The 22,746-nt window shown below is 45.6% G+C and overlaps 3 protein-coding genes across 6 annotated transcripts in view; 2 read left to right on the forward strand and 1 right to left on the reverse strand.

The window, feature by feature from the left end:
- Positions 1-14,804, forward strand: part of Dgk (diacyl glycerol kinase 1) — a 70,742-nt gene extending 55,938 nt beyond the window's left edge. The window contains exons 6-18 of one of the 4 annotated variants that reach the window (XM_076812436.1): positions 539-700; positions 6,682-6,804; positions 7,113-7,162; positions 7,488-7,562; positions 8,192-8,429; positions 8,641-8,846; positions 9,396-9,569; positions 9,788-10,079; positions 10,152-10,276; positions 10,345-10,632; positions 10,707-10,908; positions 10,994-11,175; positions 12,026-14,804. In XM_076812436.1, coding sequence (XP_076668551.1) covers positions 539-700; positions 6,682-6,804; positions 7,113-7,162; positions 7,488-7,562; positions 8,192-8,429; positions 8,641-8,846; positions 9,396-9,569; positions 9,788-10,079; positions 10,152-10,276; positions 10,345-10,632; positions 10,707-10,908; positions 10,994-11,175; positions 12,026-12,115 — 2,207 coding nt within the window. In that variant the 3' untranslated portion in view covers positions 12,116-14,804. The remainder of the gene's footprint in view (positions 1-538; positions 701-6,681; positions 6,805-7,112; positions 7,163-7,487; positions 7,563-8,191; positions 8,430-8,640; positions 8,847-9,395; positions 9,570-9,787; positions 10,080-10,151; positions 10,277-10,344; positions 10,633-10,706; positions 10,909-10,993; positions 11,176-12,025) is intronic. The other 3 variants (XM_076812438.1, XM_076812439.1, XM_076812440.1) reach the window with 3 other exon arrangements.
- Positions 14,805-15,608: 804 nt separating this feature from the next.
- On the forward strand, positions 15,609-20,714 carry Ge-1 (Enhancer of mRNA-decapping protein 4 homolog Ge-1). Its single transcript, XM_076812431.1, has 9 exons — positions 15,609-15,809; positions 15,920-15,995; positions 16,242-16,447; positions 16,522-16,901; positions 16,980-17,248; positions 17,342-18,984; positions 19,056-19,263; positions 19,337-19,627; positions 19,717-20,714. The coding sequence occupies exons 2-9, from the start codon at positions 15,943-15,945 to the stop codon at positions 19,904-19,906; spliced, it is 3,240 nt and encodes a 1,079-aa protein (XP_076668546.1). The 5' UTR covers positions 15,609-15,809; positions 15,920-15,942; the 3' UTR covers positions 19,907-20,714.
- LOC143369047 (rRNA-processing protein UTP23 homolog) lies at positions 20,184-22,610 on the reverse strand. Its single transcript, XM_076812456.1, has 3 exons — positions 22,470-22,610; positions 22,152-22,384; positions 20,184-22,034 (listed from the first exon to the last, which is right to left on the reverse strand). Exons 1-3 carry the CDS (start codon positions 22,587-22,589, stop codon positions 21,602-21,604), a joined length of 786 nt encoding a protein of 261 aa, XP_076668571.1. The 5' UTR covers positions 22,590-22,610; the 3' UTR covers positions 20,184-21,601.
- Positions 22,611-22,746: the final 136 nt, after the last annotated feature.

Genomic DNA, 22,746 nt, shown 5'->3' on the forward strand with positions numbered 1-22,746 from the left:
GATCTTCCTTCGATACTAAATATCCTTGGCAACTGTTCTACAAACAGAAACACGACCCAATTAGGTGGCAGCCGAAGTAACTATCTAGGGAACACGTTGAAAACTGAAGGAAGTCGTGTAGTTTCTCGTTATCGTTCATTTAGAATAGCTGTTCTATTAGAAGCTGATTAATTAGCCAGCCTTCGGTGTGTGTACACACGCTCGTCAACGTGATCGATTTCCGGCGCTTTCGTCCGATCCCTCGTAACCCTTTTCACCCCGGCCAAACGGGCCAGCGCGATTCCGTGAAATTCAAGACGGAGCCACCGATCACGGTATCGGTTTACCACGACTCGCGTGTCTGATTGATCGAAGGGGGGATCGGGGACAAAAGCGGCGAGAAACTCGACGAGCCCCTCCCCGTGCCATTTGACCCGGTGCACTTCGTCGGTAAATCGAGAGTCCAGCCGCGATAAATCAGGAAGCCGCTCGTCATCGTCCATTTCGGTCATCCGATCGGCCGCTTGGTAATATCCTCTTGTTTTGCCGGGGGTTCAAGGAAGCGTCCATCCCATACTGACGATACAGCACACCTCGTACAGCTGCCACGACGTGATCGAGAAGAAGAGCACCGACAGCAGCCCCAGCCACAGCCAAATGTCACGGAATTCGTCCAGGAAGTCGAACAATTCGCTGCTCGTCAACAACGGGAAATTGGAAGGTAGGTCGAGTTCCATGGTCGAGCGTTTCGCGGGGCCAGCCGACCCCCGCTCTCCGCGGATGCTCCCTTGGCTTTCAGCGGAATGTCGTAGACCCCGGGGCAGGTCCGAATCCTTTTATTTCACCCCGCAGGGATACATTTCTGCTTTCAAGGCTCGCGAGGCTGCGAAAGGCTTTAGGGCGAACGCGCGATATTCAGGGATACTTAGAATTCTGAATTTCGAGTATTCCTTCAGAAATTCACCGGGGGGGGAAACGTTCGCGTGGCGCCTCCCTTTTCATTGTCTTCTCGGGGAAGTCTAATGAAATTCCTGCCCAGATCATATTTTCTAACGCCGGTGCGCCTTTATAGGTTTCTTTAAGCGCGGGTTATATTTACACTTTGGTTTGTTGAAGTCGATGGTAGATGTGTCGGGAGCGGAGACGATAAACGCCCGGCTCGAAATAAAGTCGATAATTCCGCGACGATGGCCTATCGCCCGCGGGATAAACAATAGCATCGCGGGACGATCGTAACGCAACTATTTACGACCGTCGTAGAATTCTTTATGATGGAGCGCGACATACACGCTGGCAAACAAATCGATGCCGTAAAGCGAGCAGCTCGGCGCGGTTAAGCCTTCTGGAACGCGTACGACTCGCTGGACAGCGTGCATGGTAGCTCGACGATGCCCTAATCGATCCTTTTTTTTTTTTTGCGTCACCGAAGCCGACATAAAAAACCCTTGACGCGGTGGCGCTGGCACATTACGCGAGGGGGAATGATTATTTTCTCAGTAAACTTGGCCTTCGCCGCGTCGAGTGTTCCTCCTGAATGTGGAAGAACAGTTCCTTGCCAATCACAAAGCCGCGGGGTCGGGAAACGTAATAGTAAGCAGGTTCCACTAAAGCCGATTGAAATATAGGGTCTTGAAGCTGAGGAAGAAAACTTTTCTCCGAGGAACAATTCGCATCGAATCCTCCGCTGTGAAGTCTATGCCTTGTCGTTAGACCACTTCGAAAGTAATTTCACTAAGGAATCTCCGAATTAACCTTTTTCTCCTCGGAGGAGGAGGCACGTTAAATCCTCCCTTCTAAGTTTATGCGCTAGACCACCTACCGGTAAATTTCATCCAGAAAACTTGAAGGCAGAGGTTGGTTCTACGGCACGACGCACGCCAAAGCTTCTTTAAATCTTGCATTCTGGAACAGCCGGGGCTAGGAAGTTCTGAACTGTGCCTGTTCAACGTAGAACGACGCGCATCGAGCCCTCTATGTAGATCTGCGTCCTAGACCACTCAGGATAAGGAAACTCTAAAGTACCACGCTTCCCTTGCACCGAGACACACATCAGATCCTCTTCAGTAAGTTTATGCCCCCGAGTCAGCCTGCAGTAAATTTCGCTGAGGAAACCTTACACTTTATTGTTTCCTTCCCTAGGCCTGCTTCCTGGACCGTTGAGCGTGAACTGCACGCTGGAAACACTGACCTACCCTGTCACTAAAGAAACTTCCTTAAGCTGACACGCGTCGAATCTTGTTCTCCAAGTCTACATCCTGGGCCGCTGGGGCGCGGCAATCTAAACGCGACTGTAACGCGAAACTGCAGCCCAACTTTCTAGATAACCCCTTAATCTAAGAGCGGAGGAGGGGAGGGGGCGTGGAACGTAATTTGCGAAACTTCAGAATGCAATTTTCGTACTGATTAGACCGTTGCGGGGGAGAGAGGCGTAGTCATGGTGTCGTTCAGCCGAACGAAAAATACAACCAGCTTCTCGCGGGATTTTCAGACTCTGGGGCAGCCACGTAGGCTTACCCTTTACCGGGGTGGAAAAATTTATGTGTGTGTCGAGGACGCCTAGGAATCTTCTGGGGGGGAGATCGCATTACTGTCTGGGCGATAAGGGGTTCGTTTCAGGGGCGCTATCGTTTTTACGGTGATGCATCGTCCTCGGGATATCTATCCGCGATCGTAAATGCAGTTGAATTATGACGCGAGTGGGACGTCGTTTCTGTCGGAAGTGCAGTTGGACGTGCCGCAACGACGGCCAAAATCGAAAAAAAATACGAGCCTGCGCTCGGTTCCACGTGTTTTACGCGGATGTTACTATCTGTTCGTTCCTGGTGGCGCTTACGAATTTCAGAGGGGACACGCCGCAATTCATATAAAAATCGGATAGCCTCGTATGGTCGCTTATTAGTATTATATCTACTCGTGTGTTACGCTGCCGTTGTTCGAGTGGCTCGGTATTAAAATCAGGACTGTGAAATGAGATCCTTCCCCAGGAAGAACGTAGCGAAATAGTATTTTTATTAGAAATTGATTAGGCAGCTAACAACGAGTGACGTTCAACGCTGTAAGCGCGCCGGAATCCGCGGCTCACCGAGCAAAATGTTTATCAAACTTTGATAGAAGACGTCAATAGAGCAGACTAAACTATCCCCGGTTCGTAGATCCAGGAAACGTCTGAACCTCCCAAATTGATGTGACATCTTGATCTTTGCGAAATGTCACCTATTTGCAGGGTTGTTTAGACTTAGACTTCGATCGTATATAAAAGCCGGTGTCAGTTTGGCTGATGAAATCGTCGATGGAGATCCTGCTTGTTCCTTGAATAGAAGGATATTTCTGAAACGCGGATGGGGTGCTAAATATTAATCAAACCAGTGGAATTAATTATTTCAAACAGAGTTCCCAGCGTTTCCTGAGGTAAAACGATCTCGTCTTCATTTTCAGTTAAGTCGAACAATCGTACGAGACGTTGGGTGTCCCTTTCGGACGTTTCCCTGCCCTCCAAGGGACACGACGCTTTAGGACACAGGAAAAACAGTAACTCGCAAATGGAAGTCCTCTCTCGTCCCTCCGCTTTCCCTGGTCGCCTCCAGCGCGCGATGTTTGCCATTTCGATTGTCCCGCTGTTCCGCCGTTGAGTTTGCGTGCTCGTTCGATCCCCGAAATAACGCCAGCCGGTATCATCCGGTATAAATAACGTCACGCTTAGAGAGTCAGAGTACAACGCGAGTCTCCTGGCTTAAAGCTCGGCCGACACGCTTTCTCAGTATCTCCCGAGTCACGCGGGGAGCAACAAGTGCTCTTCTATTTCCCCCTCGTGATCCATCGATCGTGATCCACTGTCCGCTCGACGTCGCATCTCGAATCGGCAACTTCGGTGGCCGTTACATCCTGCTGCTCGAGTTTACGTTCCCCGGCGAGCGACGTCTTACGTTGACCGTTACTACTTACACCTCGGCGGGTCCCTCAAACAGCCGTTAATCAAATGGTGCTGAAGACCGATCGACTACGTTTACAGAACGTTTCAGGTGCACTCCTGAAAGAAGGTGAGTGGAAAAGGTACGTCCAGATCAGGTACGAAGTTTCTGAATACAGGATATCGTGTTCGTTGGCCAGGGGGTGGAGAGATCGATTCGATTCTGTTCTATTAGAGCAGGGGTTGTTAGCTCGGGGTGTAGGTATCTTTAGAGTCCACTGCTAGATTCCAGCGGGTTTGCGAAGCTTAATGGAGAAGATGGCGCACCTTCGTTTCCCTTAACACGTGTCGAAGTGCAGCGTCTCCTTCGGTCACGAATGTAAACAGCAAGCAAAGGGGTCCATAGACTTTGCTAGACTGAGTAAGAAGAGGCCAAGAGGATGTGCAATTTTATTAATAGAACCTTCGCGAACTACGAATTAAACGTCAGAGATTTTCACTCTGACGCCAAACGCTTTGCGTCACCAGCGACCGTCACGGTTGCTTTGACTTGGCGGATAGAACGGCCGGCTAGTATGTATTATATTCGAAGAGCGGAAAATCGCGGTTTGGCCTGCGTCACGTGGAATAGCATTGCCGATGAAGGGTATCGTTTTTCGAACGAGTAAATCGCGAAAGTCTCGCGAGCGTTGGCTCGTTGCTACCGAGGATTAATCGCCGCGGGGAACAATGCACGCGAAAGCCGGGATGATTCCATTCATACGCGAAATGAAAGCTCTCTCGCATGGAGAATAACGTCGAATAAGTTGCCCACCCCCGTCCGTTATTCATTACGGGCGATCGTCGCGGTGAGACGATCAGTCGCGTTGCCCGGTCAGCATCCACCGTTCCAATTAAATTAATTGTCCATCGGTGTCGCCCGATACACCCGCGAAAATAAATCATCGCTGGGCGTCCCCCAAGGTTTCACCCTTTCTTCCATCATAATTTACGTCACGTAAATTTCAGCGAACCCTATGCGCGCCCTGAAGCATCGGTCCACGAGTAATCCCTTCGAAGTCTTGGTTACATTGCGGGTCGCAGTAGAAACAGTCAATGATTATTCGAACGCTAGAAGCCTGATACGTTTAACACAAGTTCCCCTGGGATTTATCGTTGCAACCTGGGCCAATTTAGCGAGCGGCAGTCTCGCGCTTGGATTCCGGTCGCAATCGACGTGTCTCTATTAAAAGTCGAAGAGGAGAAACGTTCGAATACGCATCGGAGCTGCACGGAGGAAGTTTATCGTCCGCCGATGGCTGGATAGGAATCGTCGCGAGATAAATCGCGACATCGCCGCGAAGGAATCACGAACGAGGACAAAATGGACCGCCAGAGAGTAATAGAATAGTCGGTGAATTTGTTTCAACGTTGTTGCACGTACCGAAGATAAATCGTCCTCCTCCCACGATTGATCAACCAGCTTTATTTCCCTCGTGACCGCTCGCTTTAGCCCATCCTTCGTTTTTTCCTCTACTTCCCGGGCATCGCGACGGCCATTCCAATTTATCCGGAGACTCGTCGGGCAGCCACGTGGAAATTTCAGGGAGCATATCGATACCGGCCACGTTTCGCTTTATCTTCAACCGGAGGACGGTTCTAGCAGACGCAAAACGCTTCGCGAAACCGTCCTAACATAACTTGCCTTTCTAAAAGAAAGCTGACCCTATTCCCTGCCTGTATCATCTTATCGCGTCTTCCTAGTGATTCAGGAGAAGTCTCCTCCTGCCTCCATCGCTGAATTGAAACTCGTAAAGTACATAGAATTATCGTTCGGACAGGTGATCAAGTAATTAGTAACCCTTTCCTTAAAGCTACTTCAGTACTCGGGTGATTTGCGCGCAACTAAATCGTCACTAGGTTCAGAGTATGTCTAACGAGAAGTATGGGCAGGCTTCTGGGAAGCCTGTAAATGGAGCAAACGTCCGATAGGTTCAGCGTCGTCTAGCGAAGTGTCACACGGTATTACGCGGACACCAGGCGTCTGTTTGCAAATATCGTTCTAAGAATATTCGTCGCCGAACGTCTATCAGGCCGTCGTTGGGCGCTGTACAACCGTTCGAACGTTATAATTAGAGCAGTCCTCCTATATGCGCGCATCGATACTTGGCTCCTAGATCCCTAGCGAAGCAACAGGTTCCTTCGCAGACGCTCGTAGGACGCGGCTGACGAAAGCTCGCCTCGTCGCGGTCTAAAATTAATTTCCCGATCAGACTTCCCTTTCCGTCTTCGCGCGCGAAACCGTTACGACCCTTCACCGGGAAGCCCCGCAAAATTTATACCGATCTCAGGACCCGGTCCAACAATATTTCAAGCCGCCGAGCGATCCGCGAAGCAACAAGTCCTCGCGACGGTGCATCGTATTTAGAATAAAAGAAAGAGCGAGGACTCCGGGGAGGGCAGGCCCCGGTGCGATCAGACCTCCCAGTGCTCGGATCGCGTGCAACGTAGCTTTCCTCCGTGACGTCTTCGTCACGTGTTAGCTTTCAGCGCGGTTTCGCTAGTATAAACAAACGGCGACTGTCTCGTGATTTATCGCGTCGCGTTAAAAATATCGCTCGGCGAATATTCTCGGCACGTTCCGGTGACATCAGCCGTGGAAATAGGAATGCATTTTTCCAGCTTTGTTTTCGGCTCCCCTCCGAGAACGCTAAGGGAGCCCGCCACCTTCCCGAAACTCGCGTTGTCGTTTAGAATGATCGAACACTTACTGCTCCGTACCGCTCTCCATTTACACGCTGCCCTTCCGTTCGCAGAGATGAGACATCTCGTCAGGAAGCAGAGCACGATAGACGTTCATTCGATTAAAGTCAGCCTCAAGGATATCGTCTGCTATCTCTCTCTCTTGGAAGCTGGCAGGCCAGAAGACAAATTGGAATGTAAGTAACCCTTCCAGCAAGTGGAGGCTAGTTGCACTCCCCAGAAAACGACCTGCCACCGTGAGACCCCCGTGCGTTTAATGCCGAGTGAAGCAGATGTTGAAAGGTGTCCAGGCGTTTCTAATCTATAAAGGAATCTGTAATCGCGATTGCGGAAGCATCCAAGTTCCCCGGGCATTCGGATTCGCGTGTCTAACACCAATCGCTCTCGATGCTCCTGCTCCCCAGCCCTGCACATCCGCTGCAACTTGTTGCACGCCAATTTCGACGTGCATTAATTCGTTCGTCCTTCCCTCTTTTTTTTCCAGTCATGTTCCGGCTGTACGATACAGATGGCAATGGCGTTCTTGACACCAACGTGAGTAAAACGACCGAACGTCGGCTCGGCATTTTTCACGCGCGACCAGACTCGCCCCCCCGTTCCGCCTAATGGAACTGAACGGGCTCGTAACTTCATTTTTATACGATCAAAGCTCCGAAATTGTGTAGGGCAGTCGTGGGATCCGCGGTAGAGCTCCCAATTCCAGAATTCGCAGTAATTGACTTCGCGACGATCGAAACGCCACGAGCAAATTGACTGTAGTTAAATCTGCTAACCCAAACGTTACTGTGAGATAGATCGATCCAAGCGCGCCTCGACTGTTGCAAGCCTCGCGGTTAATATCATTACCACGTGTCCCTAGGAGATGGACTGCATTGTCAATCAGATGATGAACGTCGCCGAGTATCTTGGATGGGACGTCACGGAATTGAAACCGGTGAGTCGGGGCGAATGTGATTCCTCCTTGTAAATGCGTGGCGATAACCGCCCACGCGTTCGCGATACAGAACCTCTCTTATCACGCTTTCTCACACCTTGTTACAATCAGAGATTGGTCGCACAGAGTTCGCTGCACGCCAGCGTCATGTTTCAGTTACCATTTTCGTATTTTTCAGTCTTTTAACTTTTCGGTGATCATTATTCGTAATTCTCGCGTAATCATGCTCTAGTAGTCTTTTTCTAGAAATGCTAATTTTCACGCGATAAAATTTGTCGTAGAAAAGGAGGAATTTTCCACGGTTGTGGAAAAAGGCGATATTTTTATTGTTTTGTTCGCGGTAAATCCACTTTAAAATTGCTCTTGGTGGTGCGATACACTTCGTGCGACCACGAAGGGTTATTCTCCATTAACGTGGATAAAACTTCGCAAAATATCAGCGATCCTCGCGAACTTTTTATCGCAAAGTATCCCCGAGAATCTGCCGAAAATATCCCGAAGAATCTTCGCGGCGGGAACTATCGCGTCTCCCCCGGCGAAGATACACGGGATTCTAATTTTCTGTTTACACAGCGAAGAGACGGGGAATTGACGAGCAATATCTAGACGTAAATCCCCGATATTTATAGATACTGCAAGACATGATGATAGAAATAGACTACGACGCGGATGGCACGGTATCTCTGGAGGAGTGGAAGAGGGGTGGCCTGACGACGATTCCGTTGCTGGTGCTTCTGGGCCTGGATTCGCACGTGAAGGAGGACGGGAATCATCTCTGGAGGCTGAAACACTTTAGCAAGCCCGCCTACTGCAATCTCTGCCTGAACATGCTGGTCGGCCTCGGCAAGAAAGGGCTTTGTTGCGTTTGTGAGTGTCGCGGCCTTTGTCGTCTGTCCCGTCGGAAAGTCTTCTTCGTCGGCTTAGTTTCTCCCGTTCTATTTCGGTATTAATAATCTCGAGCGTTCTTGAAGCCAGTGCCTTCGCGTTTCTTTCGTCCGGTCTAAGTAATTCCGGAGCGCAAAGACGCCTCCACGATGGTAACCGGGAGTTAACGAGCGAGCCTTTCCTTTTCACGCAGTTTGCAAGTACACGGTCCACGAGAGATGCGTTCAAAGGGCGCCAGCCTCGTGCATAGCCACCTACGTGAAGAGCAAGAAAACCTCGCAAACGATGGCGCACCATTGGGTCGAGGGGAACTGCCACGGGAAATGCTCCAAGTGCAGGAAGACCATCAAGAGCTACAATGGCATCACGGGCTTGCACTGCAGATGGTGTCAGTTGACTGTGAGTGAAACTTATTTCGGCGAACTGATTTTAGATAGAGCGTATCCAAAGCAGGTGCAGATCCACTCGTGAGACAATTGTTTCGTTATCTTTTCATTATTTTGCCATTAGTTTCACGAAACTAGAGTCTATTAGCCTCGCGACACAAGTTTCATGATGTATTCTCAAAAATACTCATCTCCCGTGACTGTTTCCATTATTTACAATTAATTGCCGTTGAGATTTTCGTCTCGCGATAGAAGAGTCTCGTGTAAAGTCTCATCGTGGATTCGCACCTTTAGAACAGTGTTCCGCAACCGGTGGCTCGCGAAGTGTTTTCTTATTAAGTTAGAATTATATTCTGAAATACCTATTTCGATGTGTAAACTTGGAGATTTGGATAGACGATATCCACAGCCTTAGAATTAGATTAAAAGAAGATTCTTTAAAGTTGCAATGTTGCCTTGAAGCAAGTAACATTTAACGCAGTCTAGATAGGTATATTCGGTGGGTTGAATGGATGTTAGACAGCCACTGTAACCGTATGTTTACGCGATGGGAAACTTGCAGCTGCACAACAGATGCGTCTCCCAAGTGAGAGCAGAATGCACGCTCGGCGAATATGCAGTTCATATCCTTCCACCTACAGCGATCTGTCCAGTCGTCCTGGACAGGCAGAGATCGCTGTCGCGGGACAGTAAAAGAGGGAGCAAGCATGGCCAAGACACCTCTTCCGTTAGCTCCGTGAGTACCGTCACATAAATGAACAAACGTCCCCAAGAACTTGCAACTTCTCGGCACGTTCGGCCAGTTTGAAATACACTGAATTACCCAAACTGTTTGGATGTGAGTTTGCTTTGTAAGAAAGAACGTAACTTTTGCTGGACTAATAACAAGTAGAGGTACTCGAACGGTCCCAACGTGAAAACACTCGAATATAGGAAGCGACATTCTGTTCTCAGAGCGGATTTTTAACGTCGAGCAATGTTTCCAATCAGCAGCCAGCAATGTCCTTCCAAATCACCCCGCCACCCGGCTCTCTGCCTCTTCTGGTGTTCATTAACCCGAAATCCGGTGGTAGACAAGGCGAACGAATGCTGAGAAAGTTCCAGTACATCTTGAACCCGCGGCAGGTGCACAACTTGGCGGTGGGCGGGCCTATGCAGGGCCTGCAGATGTTCAAGGACGTGGAGAACTTCAAGGTGATCTGCTGCGGCGGCGACGGCACCGTCGGCTGGGTCCTGGAGACTATGGGTACGGTGGAATAGTTTGATACCGTAACGTTCGATAGGCAGATGTATATTTTAACTAGTGTCTGAACCGCAGATCGTGTCCAGTTCGAGCACCAACCAGCTGTAGGCGTGATACCACTGGGGACAGGCAACGACCTCGCAAGATGCCTGCGATGGGGCGGCGGTTACGAGGGCGAGGCTATTCACAAAGTCCTCAAAGTACGTATTAGCGCGAGATCGGTGGGGTGTCGGACAATGCGACTGAAATGCTTCCAACGATTCCGTAGAAAATAGAGAAAGCGGCGCCCGTGATGATGGATCGCTGGCAGATAGAGGTGCTAGATCAGAAGGACGAGAAGAAACCGAATCAGGACTGTATACCGTACAACATCATCAATAATTACTTCTCGGTGGGCGTGGACGCGGCGATCTGCGTCAAGTTCCACCTGGAGAGGGAGAAGAATCCAGAGAAATTCAACAGCAGAATGAAGAACAAGCTCTGGTACTTCGAGTACGCCACCACGGAACAGTTCGCCGCTAGCTGTAAAAATCTTCACGAGGATCTCGAGATCGTCGTACGTGCACACCAACCGTTTACCAAACTCTCGAGCTTTATTTGCCGATATTCAGCCTTCTTTCTCGTTTCCAGTGCGATGGCACTCCTTTGGACTTGGCCCACGGCCCTTCTCTCCAAGGGGTCGCGCTATTGAACATTCCTTTCACTCACGGAGGATCGAACCTCTGGGGTGAGCATCACCCGAGGCATCGTCTTGGCAAGCGGAAAAAACGACCGGACAAGGAACTCAGCACAAGTAGCTTTAATTCGGTGGACCTGACCGCCGCGATACAAGGCGAGTATCCTGACGAGAACAGTTCGGAGTCAGCGCGTCGATAAAGCAAGTAGTAGAAAACGAGGGATGATCCGAATGTTTACAGACATCGGAGACAATCTCATAGAAGTGATCGGCTTGGAGAACTGTCTGCACATGGGCCAAGTGAAAACGGGGCTTCGTCATTCCGGTAGAAGGCTGGCACAGTGCAGCAGCGTCACCATCACCACCAGCAAACGATTCCCAATGCAGATCGACGGCGAACCCTGGATGCAGGGCCCTTGCACTGTGAGTCGCACTTTTTGGACGCTCGACTCGAATCACGGAGTCAGAATAATTGTGTGGATCTTGAAAGCAACTGAAGTCTTTGATGTAGAAATATTTATTACGCATGGTACCATATGTGTGCGCTTTGAGCAGATGCCAGTATGTTTGCTGCTATTGGAAGTTTATCATATTTCTAGATACGCTCGCGGATCCACGCTTAAGGAGTCATGCCTAGTTCGCAGGCGAGAAACATACGTGATCTTCAGGAATTTTTTGTGGAAAATCTAATGTATATTTTTTTACAACCGTTCGCTTATTTTAAAAGTACATATATTCAGCAACTCGCAGTAATTTTGTTATAGGAGAGTATTAAAAAATGAACGAATAACAGCCACTCTTCCGGAAGCTTTTCTTTTTGCGGTGAGCACGATTTCTCCGAACCGGATCATCTGAAATCGAAAGGTGAAGAAGATTCTGCTATATCATTTCCGAAATCATTTTTTTGAAAAATCCTTCGTTCACGAACCAGATAAACTCATATATTAACAGAATCTTCTTCACTTTCTGATTTCAGATGATCCGGTTCGGAGAAATTGTGCTCACCGCGCAGCGCCATTATAAAAACAGCTTCCGCGATAGTGGCTGTTATTCGTTCATTATGTAATATTTTCCTATAACAAAATTCCTGAGGGTTGCTGAATATATGTACTTCCAAAATAAGGGAATAGTTCTAAGAAACATACGTCACATTTTTCACAAAAAATTCCCGAAAATGACGTTCTTTTTCGTCTGCCAGGCATGGCCCTTTAAAGCACCTGGACCGCGAACATGTTTGGGCGTTGAGCATTCAACGTGCTCTTGGCTATTTCAGATTCACATAACGCACAAGAACCAGGTCCCGATGCTGATGGCACCGCCGCCAGAGAAGGGTCGAGGGTTCTTCCGTTTCCTGAAGAGGTGAACTCCGAGGGGGATGAAAATAAGCAACTCCGTGCGTAGTCTTGAACGTCGCCCCGCCTGTTTTATCTTCTCTTGATTAAAGGCGAGAAGAAAGCGAGAAAATGGAAAAGAAAAAAAAGAAGCGTATCAGTTCGGTCGCAACGTATGTATGTACTTGTTACAGTGCTTCAGTGCTCGTTCGAGCGCAATGGACGAGCTTCGACGTAACTTTAGGTATTCTTGTGTACAGTATTTTTGAGAATAATAAAGAAAGAACAGTACGCATCTCTCATCGTAGAGTTAGGATCGGCGGTAGGCTCGTTCCGTGGTCACGCTTCGAGGAGCTCGGAGCCGAAATTTCGAGTGGTTTTGTATTTCGAGAAGAAGCGCCGCGACACGATGACAACTTCCGCTCCGAAGATCCGAGTCTACCGATTCGATACACGCAAGTACAAGCCTTGTACTATTTATCGCGAATCGGGCGCACCGACACGACGGATTGTACGGTATCATGCAAAAGAGAATATAATCTCGTGTACGTGACAATTAACGTATCGCTAACGTAACAAACAGCTACTTTTCTTTTAACGATGTCGCAAGGGTTTCGCCGTTTCTCCGCAGAGAACGGCAATATTACGGTGGGACAGCTCGGGAGCGAACAGACCAATCGTCTTTAGATAAGTAAGATTTGTTGCAGGTAGAAGAGAGGTGGGGACTTAGATTTATATTGATTAAGCGTTGAATATGTGTCTGTTACATGTTGCATATTTATTTTCTATTATATTTGTTATCCTCGGTGGTCTGTCTATCCCCGACTTGTCCCGTAACACTTTTCAGTCTCATGGAAATGTATCTCGCAACGGCGAGTGAAACGATTTCAGATCGCTCCTCTTTTTTGCACGACTCCGTCCAACGATCAAAGATCTTCTACTTTCCTCCCTTAACGTTAGGTGATTTTGTACGGAAGCTTAGGCGTAACCGCTTAGACATAAATCGTGATCGTTTAATTTATTTATTTATTTATTGATACAATCTGTGCTATTTATTTGTCCGGCGGCTTACCGGCCGTAGCAGCGTAACACCGTGAGCATATCAACGAGACAGTTCTTGTACTCCGTATCAATAGCGAAGTCTTATTGATAATTACACGCGTATATTTTCGATTCCTGCGCACTTGTACTTAGACTGTTAAGTATTACTCTTCTTTCTTCGGTATTTACGATCGCCTTTCACACGTTGGCCGTTCTTCATGAGAGCTAGCAATTTTCTAGTCGTACGCAACGACCTGCTACGTCTGCATCGTTAGATTCAGCCAACGTGTTAAATCTAATCAGTATTGCAGCCTCGAGTTTACAAAGATTTTAGTACGATTCTTCTGCGACCGCAGAGCGAGGCGCATCTCGTCATTAATTGTACAGAATCGCTTCTCCACGTTTTACTGTTTTCTTGTAATCGTACAATTACCTCCACGAGTGCTCCGAAATATCACACTACGATCTTTATTCAACTGCTCCCTTCATTCTTGAAACACAACCGCCGTTATTCCATCGAGAACTTACAGCAGACAAGTTTTCCAGAGCATTTTGCAAATTTTCCGTCCGACAACAGAACCGATTAATAGCCGAGCCTCAACGCTCTATGTCGACTAAGCCTTTATTCGGTTATCGCGTATATTTCCGAGCACTCGTCAAGCGGCTCGTTTGCATCGCGTTCCGAAGTGTCAATTTTGTAACAGTGATCGTAACGAAACGCGACGTACTTTCACAGATCGTCCGCAGCAATGTCGGGTAGCATACTTCGGTCGTTTCTCGCGAAAGGCAATGCTCTTCGCGAGACAGATGAAGTCAATGCGGAATCCATTTGTACTCCGATAAATATGTCTATACCTTCGCTCGTCTGCCACGACACAGGCGCGCCTCATGCTTTTATATTAAGGGGAAAGAAAGGTATAATAAAAAAAAACGTACGATTCTCGATTAACATCCCGCAGGGACCATCTCATCGTCGAAATCCAATTAACAATACAAATCGATCCTAAATCTTATCTTCTACTTAGCAAAGACGACCGTTAGCCTGCGTAATATTTCACATTCAGCAACGCCAGCGCTACAGGTTTTTCTTAGGGTACGTTAGTCCTTATCGCGCGATGATAAGATAGATTTTTTTACCCCTCACTTCATTTTTAAATCATATATATATATATATAGAGAGAGAGACTCTTTAGCCTTCGTGCCCGCGAATGAACGGAGCGTGTCGCTCTCGAAACGAACGTCGAAGGAAGCGTGCGTAGAGCCAGCAGCGTTTTACGAGTCAATATTTTCGGACATAGCTCTTTCTATCGTTTGCGTAGAGGAATCGACGTGCAATTCCTTCTGCTCGTTCGCCGCGTAATAATCGCGTCGCTCCCCCTTCTCGACGATCGTTATTATGCGCGTTCTTCCCCCATAGCGATTATATGAATTGATTATAGTTGCTCTCGTTAGACGACTCGAGATATTACGCTTACGTATGTAATGATACACGGCCGTTAATGGTCTTAATCGTTAAGTCGTTATTCATTAGCGGGAAGTCGGGCGAAGGGGAACGACGAGGGCTGAGATCCGCGAGATCCGACCGGTAAGAAGTAATCACGGCGTCGGTCAGTCTCCTTCGCCGCGACTCCGTGAATACTATTGGCACAATAATTAACGAATATTGTTTTTTCTATTGGACTGGCGCAGTGTCTCAGTGTGCTTGTCATTGTATAACGTTGCGATGGTATAAAAAGCAGACCCAAACAAACAAAAAAAAAAAGAAACGGAAATAGACACCTCTGCTCTCCCTTTGAGCATTCAAATTTCGAATCAGCATACATGCACGGCGTACCGGGCGACTCATTCTAATCTACAAATCCATATGTTCCGGGGTGAATACATGTACACGCGTGTCAGCTAAATTTCCATGGCCGTCGATCCTCTCGGCAGACCTCTCCTTGTTTGCAGTTCTCCGCGAAATTAGATTACTGGGAGTCGTTCTTCTCGCTACCGTTTCCCTGATAAGAGTAGCGACTCGAAGAAATTTCTGTCGTTAGTTCGATTCACTCCCGTCGGGAAGATTTCATTCGCAGGATACACGGATTCGTAGTGGTTAAGCGCGATTCAAAATTGTCTTGGAATTAGGTGAATTTACTGCCACCTTTCTTGGGTCTACTAGTATGTTTGAGCACTACTGCCATTTTCCAAAAGATAGTCGCGTATGGGAAGAAAAGCCTGTCTATTATAGTGTAATATACGAAATAAAGTGTAAAGTACGATATAAATCTCCATTTACATAGAAAGTCCTCTGTGTAGATCAGTTACTATTAAATCTTCTAAAAAAAAAAAACAGCGATTCGTTCTCATTGACAGAATTGTTTTTATCCAGTAATATAAATACTATTTATTGAAGTAATGAATGGCATTCAGTCGCGTGGGGGTCGAAAATTCATAGTCGAGATCGCGCGGAGCGCCGCGCAACGCGAAGCGTACGAAGTACCGCCGGTGTACTTCCGGTTCGTTTTTCTGACAAGTGGCCGATGGCCGCCTGACATTTCGCTTTTGTTAATTTCGTTTAACTATGCCCACGAGACGCATTATTCGCTGTAATAAATGAAATAATACCACCGCGCACCGTTTATCAAACTGAGCGACGCGTTATCAGAAAACGGTCTCGCGATCCGGCAAATATATGCACGAAAGGTGAGACCCGACGAAGTATCGTTATCAGGCGTGCCACCGGCTGGGGTTAGAATCGCCCGAATTCTGGCACGCTTATCGCCGTAAATATCATTAACTCTGCTGCATTTCAGGACACGCAGTAACTTCCGGCAAAATGATCAAAACGGGAGAGGATAACCTAAGGCATCTCCACTATCAACAAACAGTGTATGCGTTTACTTAGAACACCTCGGCTTGCCTCCTATTTCCATTCATAATTTCTATGCATTTCTACCGATCCCAAGGTTCATTGTTTCAAGATATTCGTTTGTCCATCTTGCCGGACAATGTAAACACACTGGAATACAAGATTATTAACCTTGTACCGTCTGTTTACTATGCGATTATCATTGTCGGCTTCCTCTGCTCGTCCCCGCTTTAACGTCCGCACTGACGAGTATATTTTCTGCTTAGAGCTTTCAGCGGGCAAGAGGATCAACACTCGGTAGAATTATATAGTACCGACGTTATCGTCGTACCTTCGCCTGGGGGACATAATCATGGTAGTTCTAAAGTAAAGCTGAAAAATATCGTCGATTTCACATGGGAACACAATTTTTATCCTGGCCAGTTGCTGGCCGTTCATATGTCCGGGAAATATTTGGCTTACGGGATAAAAGGTAAGTTATTGTATTTACATCGGCGTTACACGTGCCTTGCTGCTTTACGAACTTAAGAAATTGATGTTATTTAGTTGGCAGCGGAGGCGGCATGGTAAGAGTCGTATACAAAGAGTTAGAGCAGAGAGCGCTATTGAGGGGGATGCGTGCCGCGATACAAGATCTGGCTTTCGCACATGTTTCAAATGCAATTTTAGCATGCGTCGACTATTTGGGAAATCTTTTTATACATACCATTGAGTCGACACCGTCTGAACTCTTGTGTAGTTTATTACTGCAAGTAGACGCGGAGGATGTATCCGGAACTAGCCACCGCGTAATATGGTGCCCGTATATTCCCGAGGATGTGCCATCCGATGGAGACGAAGTGTCGAAACTTCTGGTTTTAACGCGTGGCTCGAAAGCAGAGTTGTGGTCAGTTAATACCATTACATCAAGATTCAGATCAATAGAGGTGAATGTGTACCTTAATTACAGATTATAAAATCCGTACAAAATGAACAAAGTATCCAACTGTTTGACTGAATGATAGGCAACTGATCCAGCTGTAAAGGAAAATGGAGGCATGTTGCAAATCGATCAACATTCCGATACGATCATCGAAGCAACTTTTAGCCCAGATGGCACAGCCTTAGCTACAGCTAGCTTCGACGGAGAAGTGAAATTCTTCCAAGTTTACTTACATGGTAATTCTTATGGTAATCAAGCGCAACCCCGTTGTTTACACCAATGGAGACCACACGGCGGGCGGCCCATCTCCTGCTTGTTCTTCCTAGACGATCACAAAACGTACCATCCAGAGTAAGTAACGTTGCTTACAACGTAAGGTGTTGCTAAATTTATCTTAATACCGAAAGGAAATGGTCGCTTCGATAACGATGTTCTATTTCGTAGCGTACAATTTTGGAGGTTCGCCATAACTGGATGCGACAATAATACAGAGTTAAAGATCTGGTCCTGCGAATTATGGTCCTGCTTACAAACCATTAAATTCACACCGACACCATCCACCGGCAAACTGCCGATATTGAAAGCAGGTTTAGATCTGAGTGCCGGGTATCTTTTATTGTCAGATATATACAATAAAGTTCTGTATATATTAAGTCTGACGAAAGATAGCGGCGAAGCGTTAGCGTCTGTAAGAACGATATCAGAGTTCCTTCTTCCGTACCCGATACTGAGCTTCGGGATTGTCGACGCCGGTCTACGAAAAATACGCCCCACAGGGGAATCGTTAGAAGATCTATGCCCTTGCGACGAAGAGACCGAAGAGCAACTCGTCATCCGGATGTACCTGGTCCAACCGAAGTCTTTGCAAGAGTGTCACATTGCTTTTAAGCCTGCTTCGCAAGTGAGTGGTAACTGCCTCATGGACACACTGACTCACGATTCGCTGGACTATTCTGAAGACCTGCCAGAACTGGGGACTGTTAATCACAATGGAATTTCAGGAGAGAATTGCGAAGAAGATCGTTCGTTGTCCGCTACGATCGAGGCAGCGACGAATCACAATGCCGGGCTGAATCTGATGACACCCGATGCATTCAGTTCGCCTGCCAAGAAAGAGAATAACGAATTAGATTCTCGCCCTGATAGTCCAGAGTTAGGTAAAGTGCTGTCTGCCAGCCCCTCTTTGGCGCAAGCAGTGCAAGCTCTAAACACAGCAGATCCCCCGTTAGCTACAAGCGAGCTAGAAGAGCAAGCCCCTGCTAGCAGCGGAAGTAGTCCATCCAGGGAAGTTCGAGAAATCCTTTCTCTCACTAAGCCAGATGAAGAAGCTGAAACAGAGAGCAAGCCAGAAGCCGCTAATGCTGACGACGAAGACTGGCGCGACATCTCACTCGATTACTTTTTAGGCGTAAACAGACTCGTGATGCAAGAGACCGAGGGATTTACAGGTAAGGAAGACAAGAGGAAAAAGTTGAAGGACGAAGCGAAACCGACGACGCATACCGCGGAGGATGCTGAGAACAATTGGCGAACAACGAACGAGTTGAATACGCTCGAATTAGTTAATAAGTTGGAATCCATTCTGGAAATAATTCAGGATCAACGGCAAGAATTGAGAGAATTACGCACAGAGGTGACTAGATTGCGGCAAGAGACGCCTATCTCGAGCCGAGTAGAGTCTGCTTTAGCGAGAGCTTCCCAACAGCAGAACGCGACGTTAGAGCAAACCCTGTACGGCCAAATGGCTCGTCAGCGCGAATTCCTCAACACACTTGAGACAACGATCAAGGATAAGATCGAGACAACCCTACCGCGTATAATCGAAGACACGGTGGAACCGCTGAAAGATCAGCTCAGATTGGATTCAGCGCGAATGGATGAACTTTTCAAAGAAAACTTAAAGGAACTAATCAACAGCAATTACGTGCAGGAGACGCTCGCTGCGGCAGCGTCGGCTGCTGCAAAACCAGCATTGGATGTGGCGTTCAAGGAAACCTTCGCGAATGTTCTGTTACCGGGCATGGAGAAAGCTTGCCAAACGATGTTCAGACAAGTGCAAGATGCCTTCGTCAGAGGTACTCACGAATGTAAGAAATCAATCGACACGTCCCGAACGCTCGATATATTCAGTCGAATGTAAACTATCCTTCTTTCGCAGACCTGCAAAATATCGATACCATTACCGAAAAGCAGTATCAGCAACGAAATGAGCGACAGAGCGAAGCGTTATCGGCCTTAGTTCGCGAGGAATTGCAGACTGAATTGAACAAAGGTCTAACTACTCTACAAGAAGGAACGTTACGTACAATTCGAGATTCCGTCAGGGATAATTTAAATCAACAGCTTACAGAGATTACGAATGCACGGTAACTGAACGAGGGTGGAGTTTATACGAGCCTCTTTTTATCAGAGAATATAATTGGTGAATGTAATTTGTAGGTCCCGAGCTACCACTCCAGCTATACCAGTACCTGCAGTTGCCGATGCTCAAGCACGGGTACTGTCCCTTCTTCAACGGGGACAATTGAACGCTGCCTTCCAACAAGCTCTGAGTGCAAGTGACTTAGGTTTGGTGGTGCTAGTTTGTGAAAAAACAGAGCCTACCAGAGTATTTCCTTCTGTAGGGTCTCAGGATCCGAATTCAAGGTGTATCTTACAGCAACCTGTTATCCTTTCACTCGTGCAACAACTGTCTGCAGACTTAGGACACCGTACAGAGCTCAAGCATAGGTAACGGACCGTTTTTTTTTTGTTTCTTTAAAGAATCCATTTAACGGTATTGCGTGAATTTTCACTGAATGCTTACAACTTTTGCACAGGTGGCTCGAAGAAGCAATATTAAACCTGGATCCTAATAATCCAGTTACACGTGAACATATGGGCACCGTGCTAATGACTTTACAAAGTCAGTTGGCTGGATTTCTAGCAGCTAATACAAATCACAATGCTACTCGACGTATGAAAATGTTAGCTATGGCCGCGCGCGCGCTTTTAAACCAACATCCGTGATGCCAGGCACGCTTCGAATAGAGAGCCCCGTTGATAAAGTAACATCAGGTTTTATACATTTTGTTTAAAGGATTACTATCAATATCTGCAATTTGTCGTATTTAATACTGGCCGTAATTTGCATAGAATGTGAAAGAAACATTGTACGAATTCGTCATTAACCATTTTATTCAGTTCATCGAAACCTACTCCTGTAACTTGATTGTTCAACAAAGCATGCAGGTTTGCAGGATATTTGAGAGATTATCAGCAAAGTATTTCCTTAACGTTACACAAATATCGCTTGATATACTTAACTTAAATTATTCGTATTAGTTTATTTATAGTATATAACATGCAATAAGAAAATTTAATTTCTAAGTACTGCTTTCGTCTTTTGATATAATTTTTCCGTGATGTCGGTCTACGCTGTTATATCTGAAGCCAATTTTAAAAACGTTTAGTACGTAAATCGGCGTACGAAGAAATACGCTCTCAAATACTCCTGTGTGTTAACTTTGTATTAAATAATCTACTGATGCATTTCATAACATATTGTATAGTACGCATTAAACTTTCCATACTCACCAGGGTGAAGTAGTTCCAACGTTTTAATAAAATTTTAAGTTGTAATCTTTAATAATTCTTGTAACGGAGATTCCTCTCGCGAATGTGTTTCAGTATCGATTACATTTTCAAGTATTTCTATTAATCATCTTATTTCACCTCTGTCTCAACTACATTCTTTCTTTTCCGATGCGCTACTAAGTATAATGTAATGAAACAAGATATTCTATATTTCTTACTATGAACAAAAAAATAATAAAAACTTTAAAATTTATAAGTTGTACATCAAATTTCACGATGTGTATGTTAATATGTCGGAGATTACTTTTCTTAAACACCTGGTCTGTTCATCGTGTAGTTTAGCACATGGACGTGTTTGACTAAGCTCTTCACTTAGTTTCACTTGCTCCTTAAGTATTATTTCTGTGCCATATGACACGTACATTTATGTACGAACTGATCCTTGGAAAAAAAGGGCTGTAAATAATATGCAATTTATATGCATTCGTAGAATTCCCTTCAAAATTTTGTATGCTACCTACGTGTGAAAGTTCCTAACTCTAATATTTACGCCGTGTTCGTTGTACGAGTAGATCTTGCAATAGAAATGTAACATATTTGAGAAGTGTTGTACATCATTCTTGAAAGTGCTAACTCCATTTACTTATCTTTCTTATTCATGTTAAATGTATCCTTTAGTACTATTTTCATAATGCATAGGAATACGAGAAGTGAGGTATTTTGAAATATGACAAATCTAACGATTACAGTATTCATTCATTGCTAAAATTATGCTTTTAAAGATTTCTAATAAATGTTGTATAAAAGTTCATTAAACAAGTAAACAAAGTACATTCTATAAATTTTGAAATTCCTCCGCCACAACTAATCCGAACTTTCGATGTGTGATATTCTATGTATTTAAGATTGACAGTTTTACCATTAACATTGGCACATTGCTTGTATTTGTGAATAAACTCATCTTGTACAAGTAATACTATATCACAGTACTATTCTTATTATTCTAATGCTACAAATCGAAGATAACGAATTGTATTATGAATAAAAGTGAAATTTATTTACATAAAATCCGACATTTGGTCCGTGTAACTTATCTTAATAGATACAGTTTTCACTTGTCTTTATTGTTTAGTGCTCTTTTCGCGCATGTTTACTTTTGATTTCGGTTATTAACGCCTCTTTAATGTGTGCTGCTATTTTCTTATTCTTTCTCTTCTTAACTCTTCCAGATTTTGCTGCTGTATTTTTTGAGATATCAGTTTGCTGCTTCTTCTTCTTCTTCTTCAAACAACTAAGTGGATTTGGGCCCCTTTTCTTCTGTTTCTTTTTTAGTTTCAATTCTGGTTGCTCCAGTAGACCCGCTGCTTCTTTCAATGTTTTCATATTTTCTTTCTCCCATTCGCTCATCCCTAATCCTTTACGGACATTTTCAGCATGTTCGCGACTTGCTTGCGAAGGTGCTTCCAAAGTTGGTGCTTTACCATGTAGATATACTATTGGAACGCCTGGAATTTTTCTCAAGATATCTTGAAGCTCTCGATCTTGAGTAGCTACGATATACCTGTAATATATGTATGGAAGGTACACGATAATTAGCATTTCGTATTCTATAAGCTGCTACATCTATTATTATTTACATAAATCTGGTTTCATCCATGAAAATGCATGATTGTATTACCTAGACGAATTACTTTTCCCAACCATTGAGAGTAAACATTTTGTACCAGTTATCGAATGTCTATCATGTACACACTTGTGTATGGGATATTGTTTAACTATTTGCACAGCGCCAGTAACTGCCTTTGAAAACGAAGCGAGCTTCTCAGTTTCCAGAATTATGCATGGCGTAGTTAATAGTTTCAACTCTGCTTGAAAATATTTCGCTAACTGCTCTTGTATATTGAATTTATTCTAGAAAAGAATGTTAGATATTACGCGGTTACATATAACGCATAATCTTGTAAATATTAAATAAACTACATCTATTTGTGCAAACCTCCAATGCAGCAAATGCAAATGTGCCGTCGACAAGTATTTGAAACGGCGGCCTGAATTTGAAATTGTTAATGAAAAAACTTAAATTTCTTCTCGCTTTCTTCTGACGGGCGGTCTTCATATTTACTTATTTCTCACCACACTTAAGAAAGCTCGAAAGCGTGCTACCTTGAGAAGTTCTTGCTGCGATACATACGACCTTAACCCCCCAAAAAATTTCGTCGGAATATTATAAATATATATTTCATTAGACATTAAACTTCAGAACTGTATTATCA

Source organism: Andrena cerasifolii, chromosome 5 (genome assembly GCF_050908995.1).
Source record: "Andrena cerasifolii isolate SP2316 chromosome 5, iyAndCera1_principal, whole genome shotgun sequence".
NCBI classification, from domain to species: Eukaryota; Metazoa; Arthropoda; class Insecta; order Hymenoptera; family Andrenidae; genus Andrena; species Andrena cerasifolii.

Bases quoted from the DNA above. Each gene is read 5' to 3' on its own strand.
- LOC143369047 (XM_076812456.1), bottom strand. From the start codon at position 22,589: ATGAAGACCGCCCGTCAGAAGAAAGCGAGAAGAAATTTAAGTTTTTTC. The intron at 22,385-22,469 runs GTTTGCACAAAT...ATTCTTTTCTAG, and splicing joins TTGCATTTGCTGCATTGGAG to AATAAATTCAATATACAAGA. The intron at 22,035-22,151 runs GTAATACAATCA...CATATATTACAG, and splicing joins GGGAAAAGTAATTCGTCTAG to GTATATCGTAGCTACTCAAG.
- Ge-1 (XM_076812431.1), top strand. From the start codon at position 15,943: ATGATCAAAACGGGAGAGGATAACCTAAGGCATCTCCACTATCAACAA. The intron at 16,448-16,521 runs GTAAGTTATTGT...GATGTTATTTAG, and splicing joins TTTGGCTTACGGGATAAAAG to TTGGCAGCGGAGGCGGCATG. The intron at 16,902-16,979 runs GTGAATGTGTAC...ACTGAATGATAG, and splicing joins CAAGATTCAGATCAATAGAG to GCAACTGATCCAGCTGTAAA.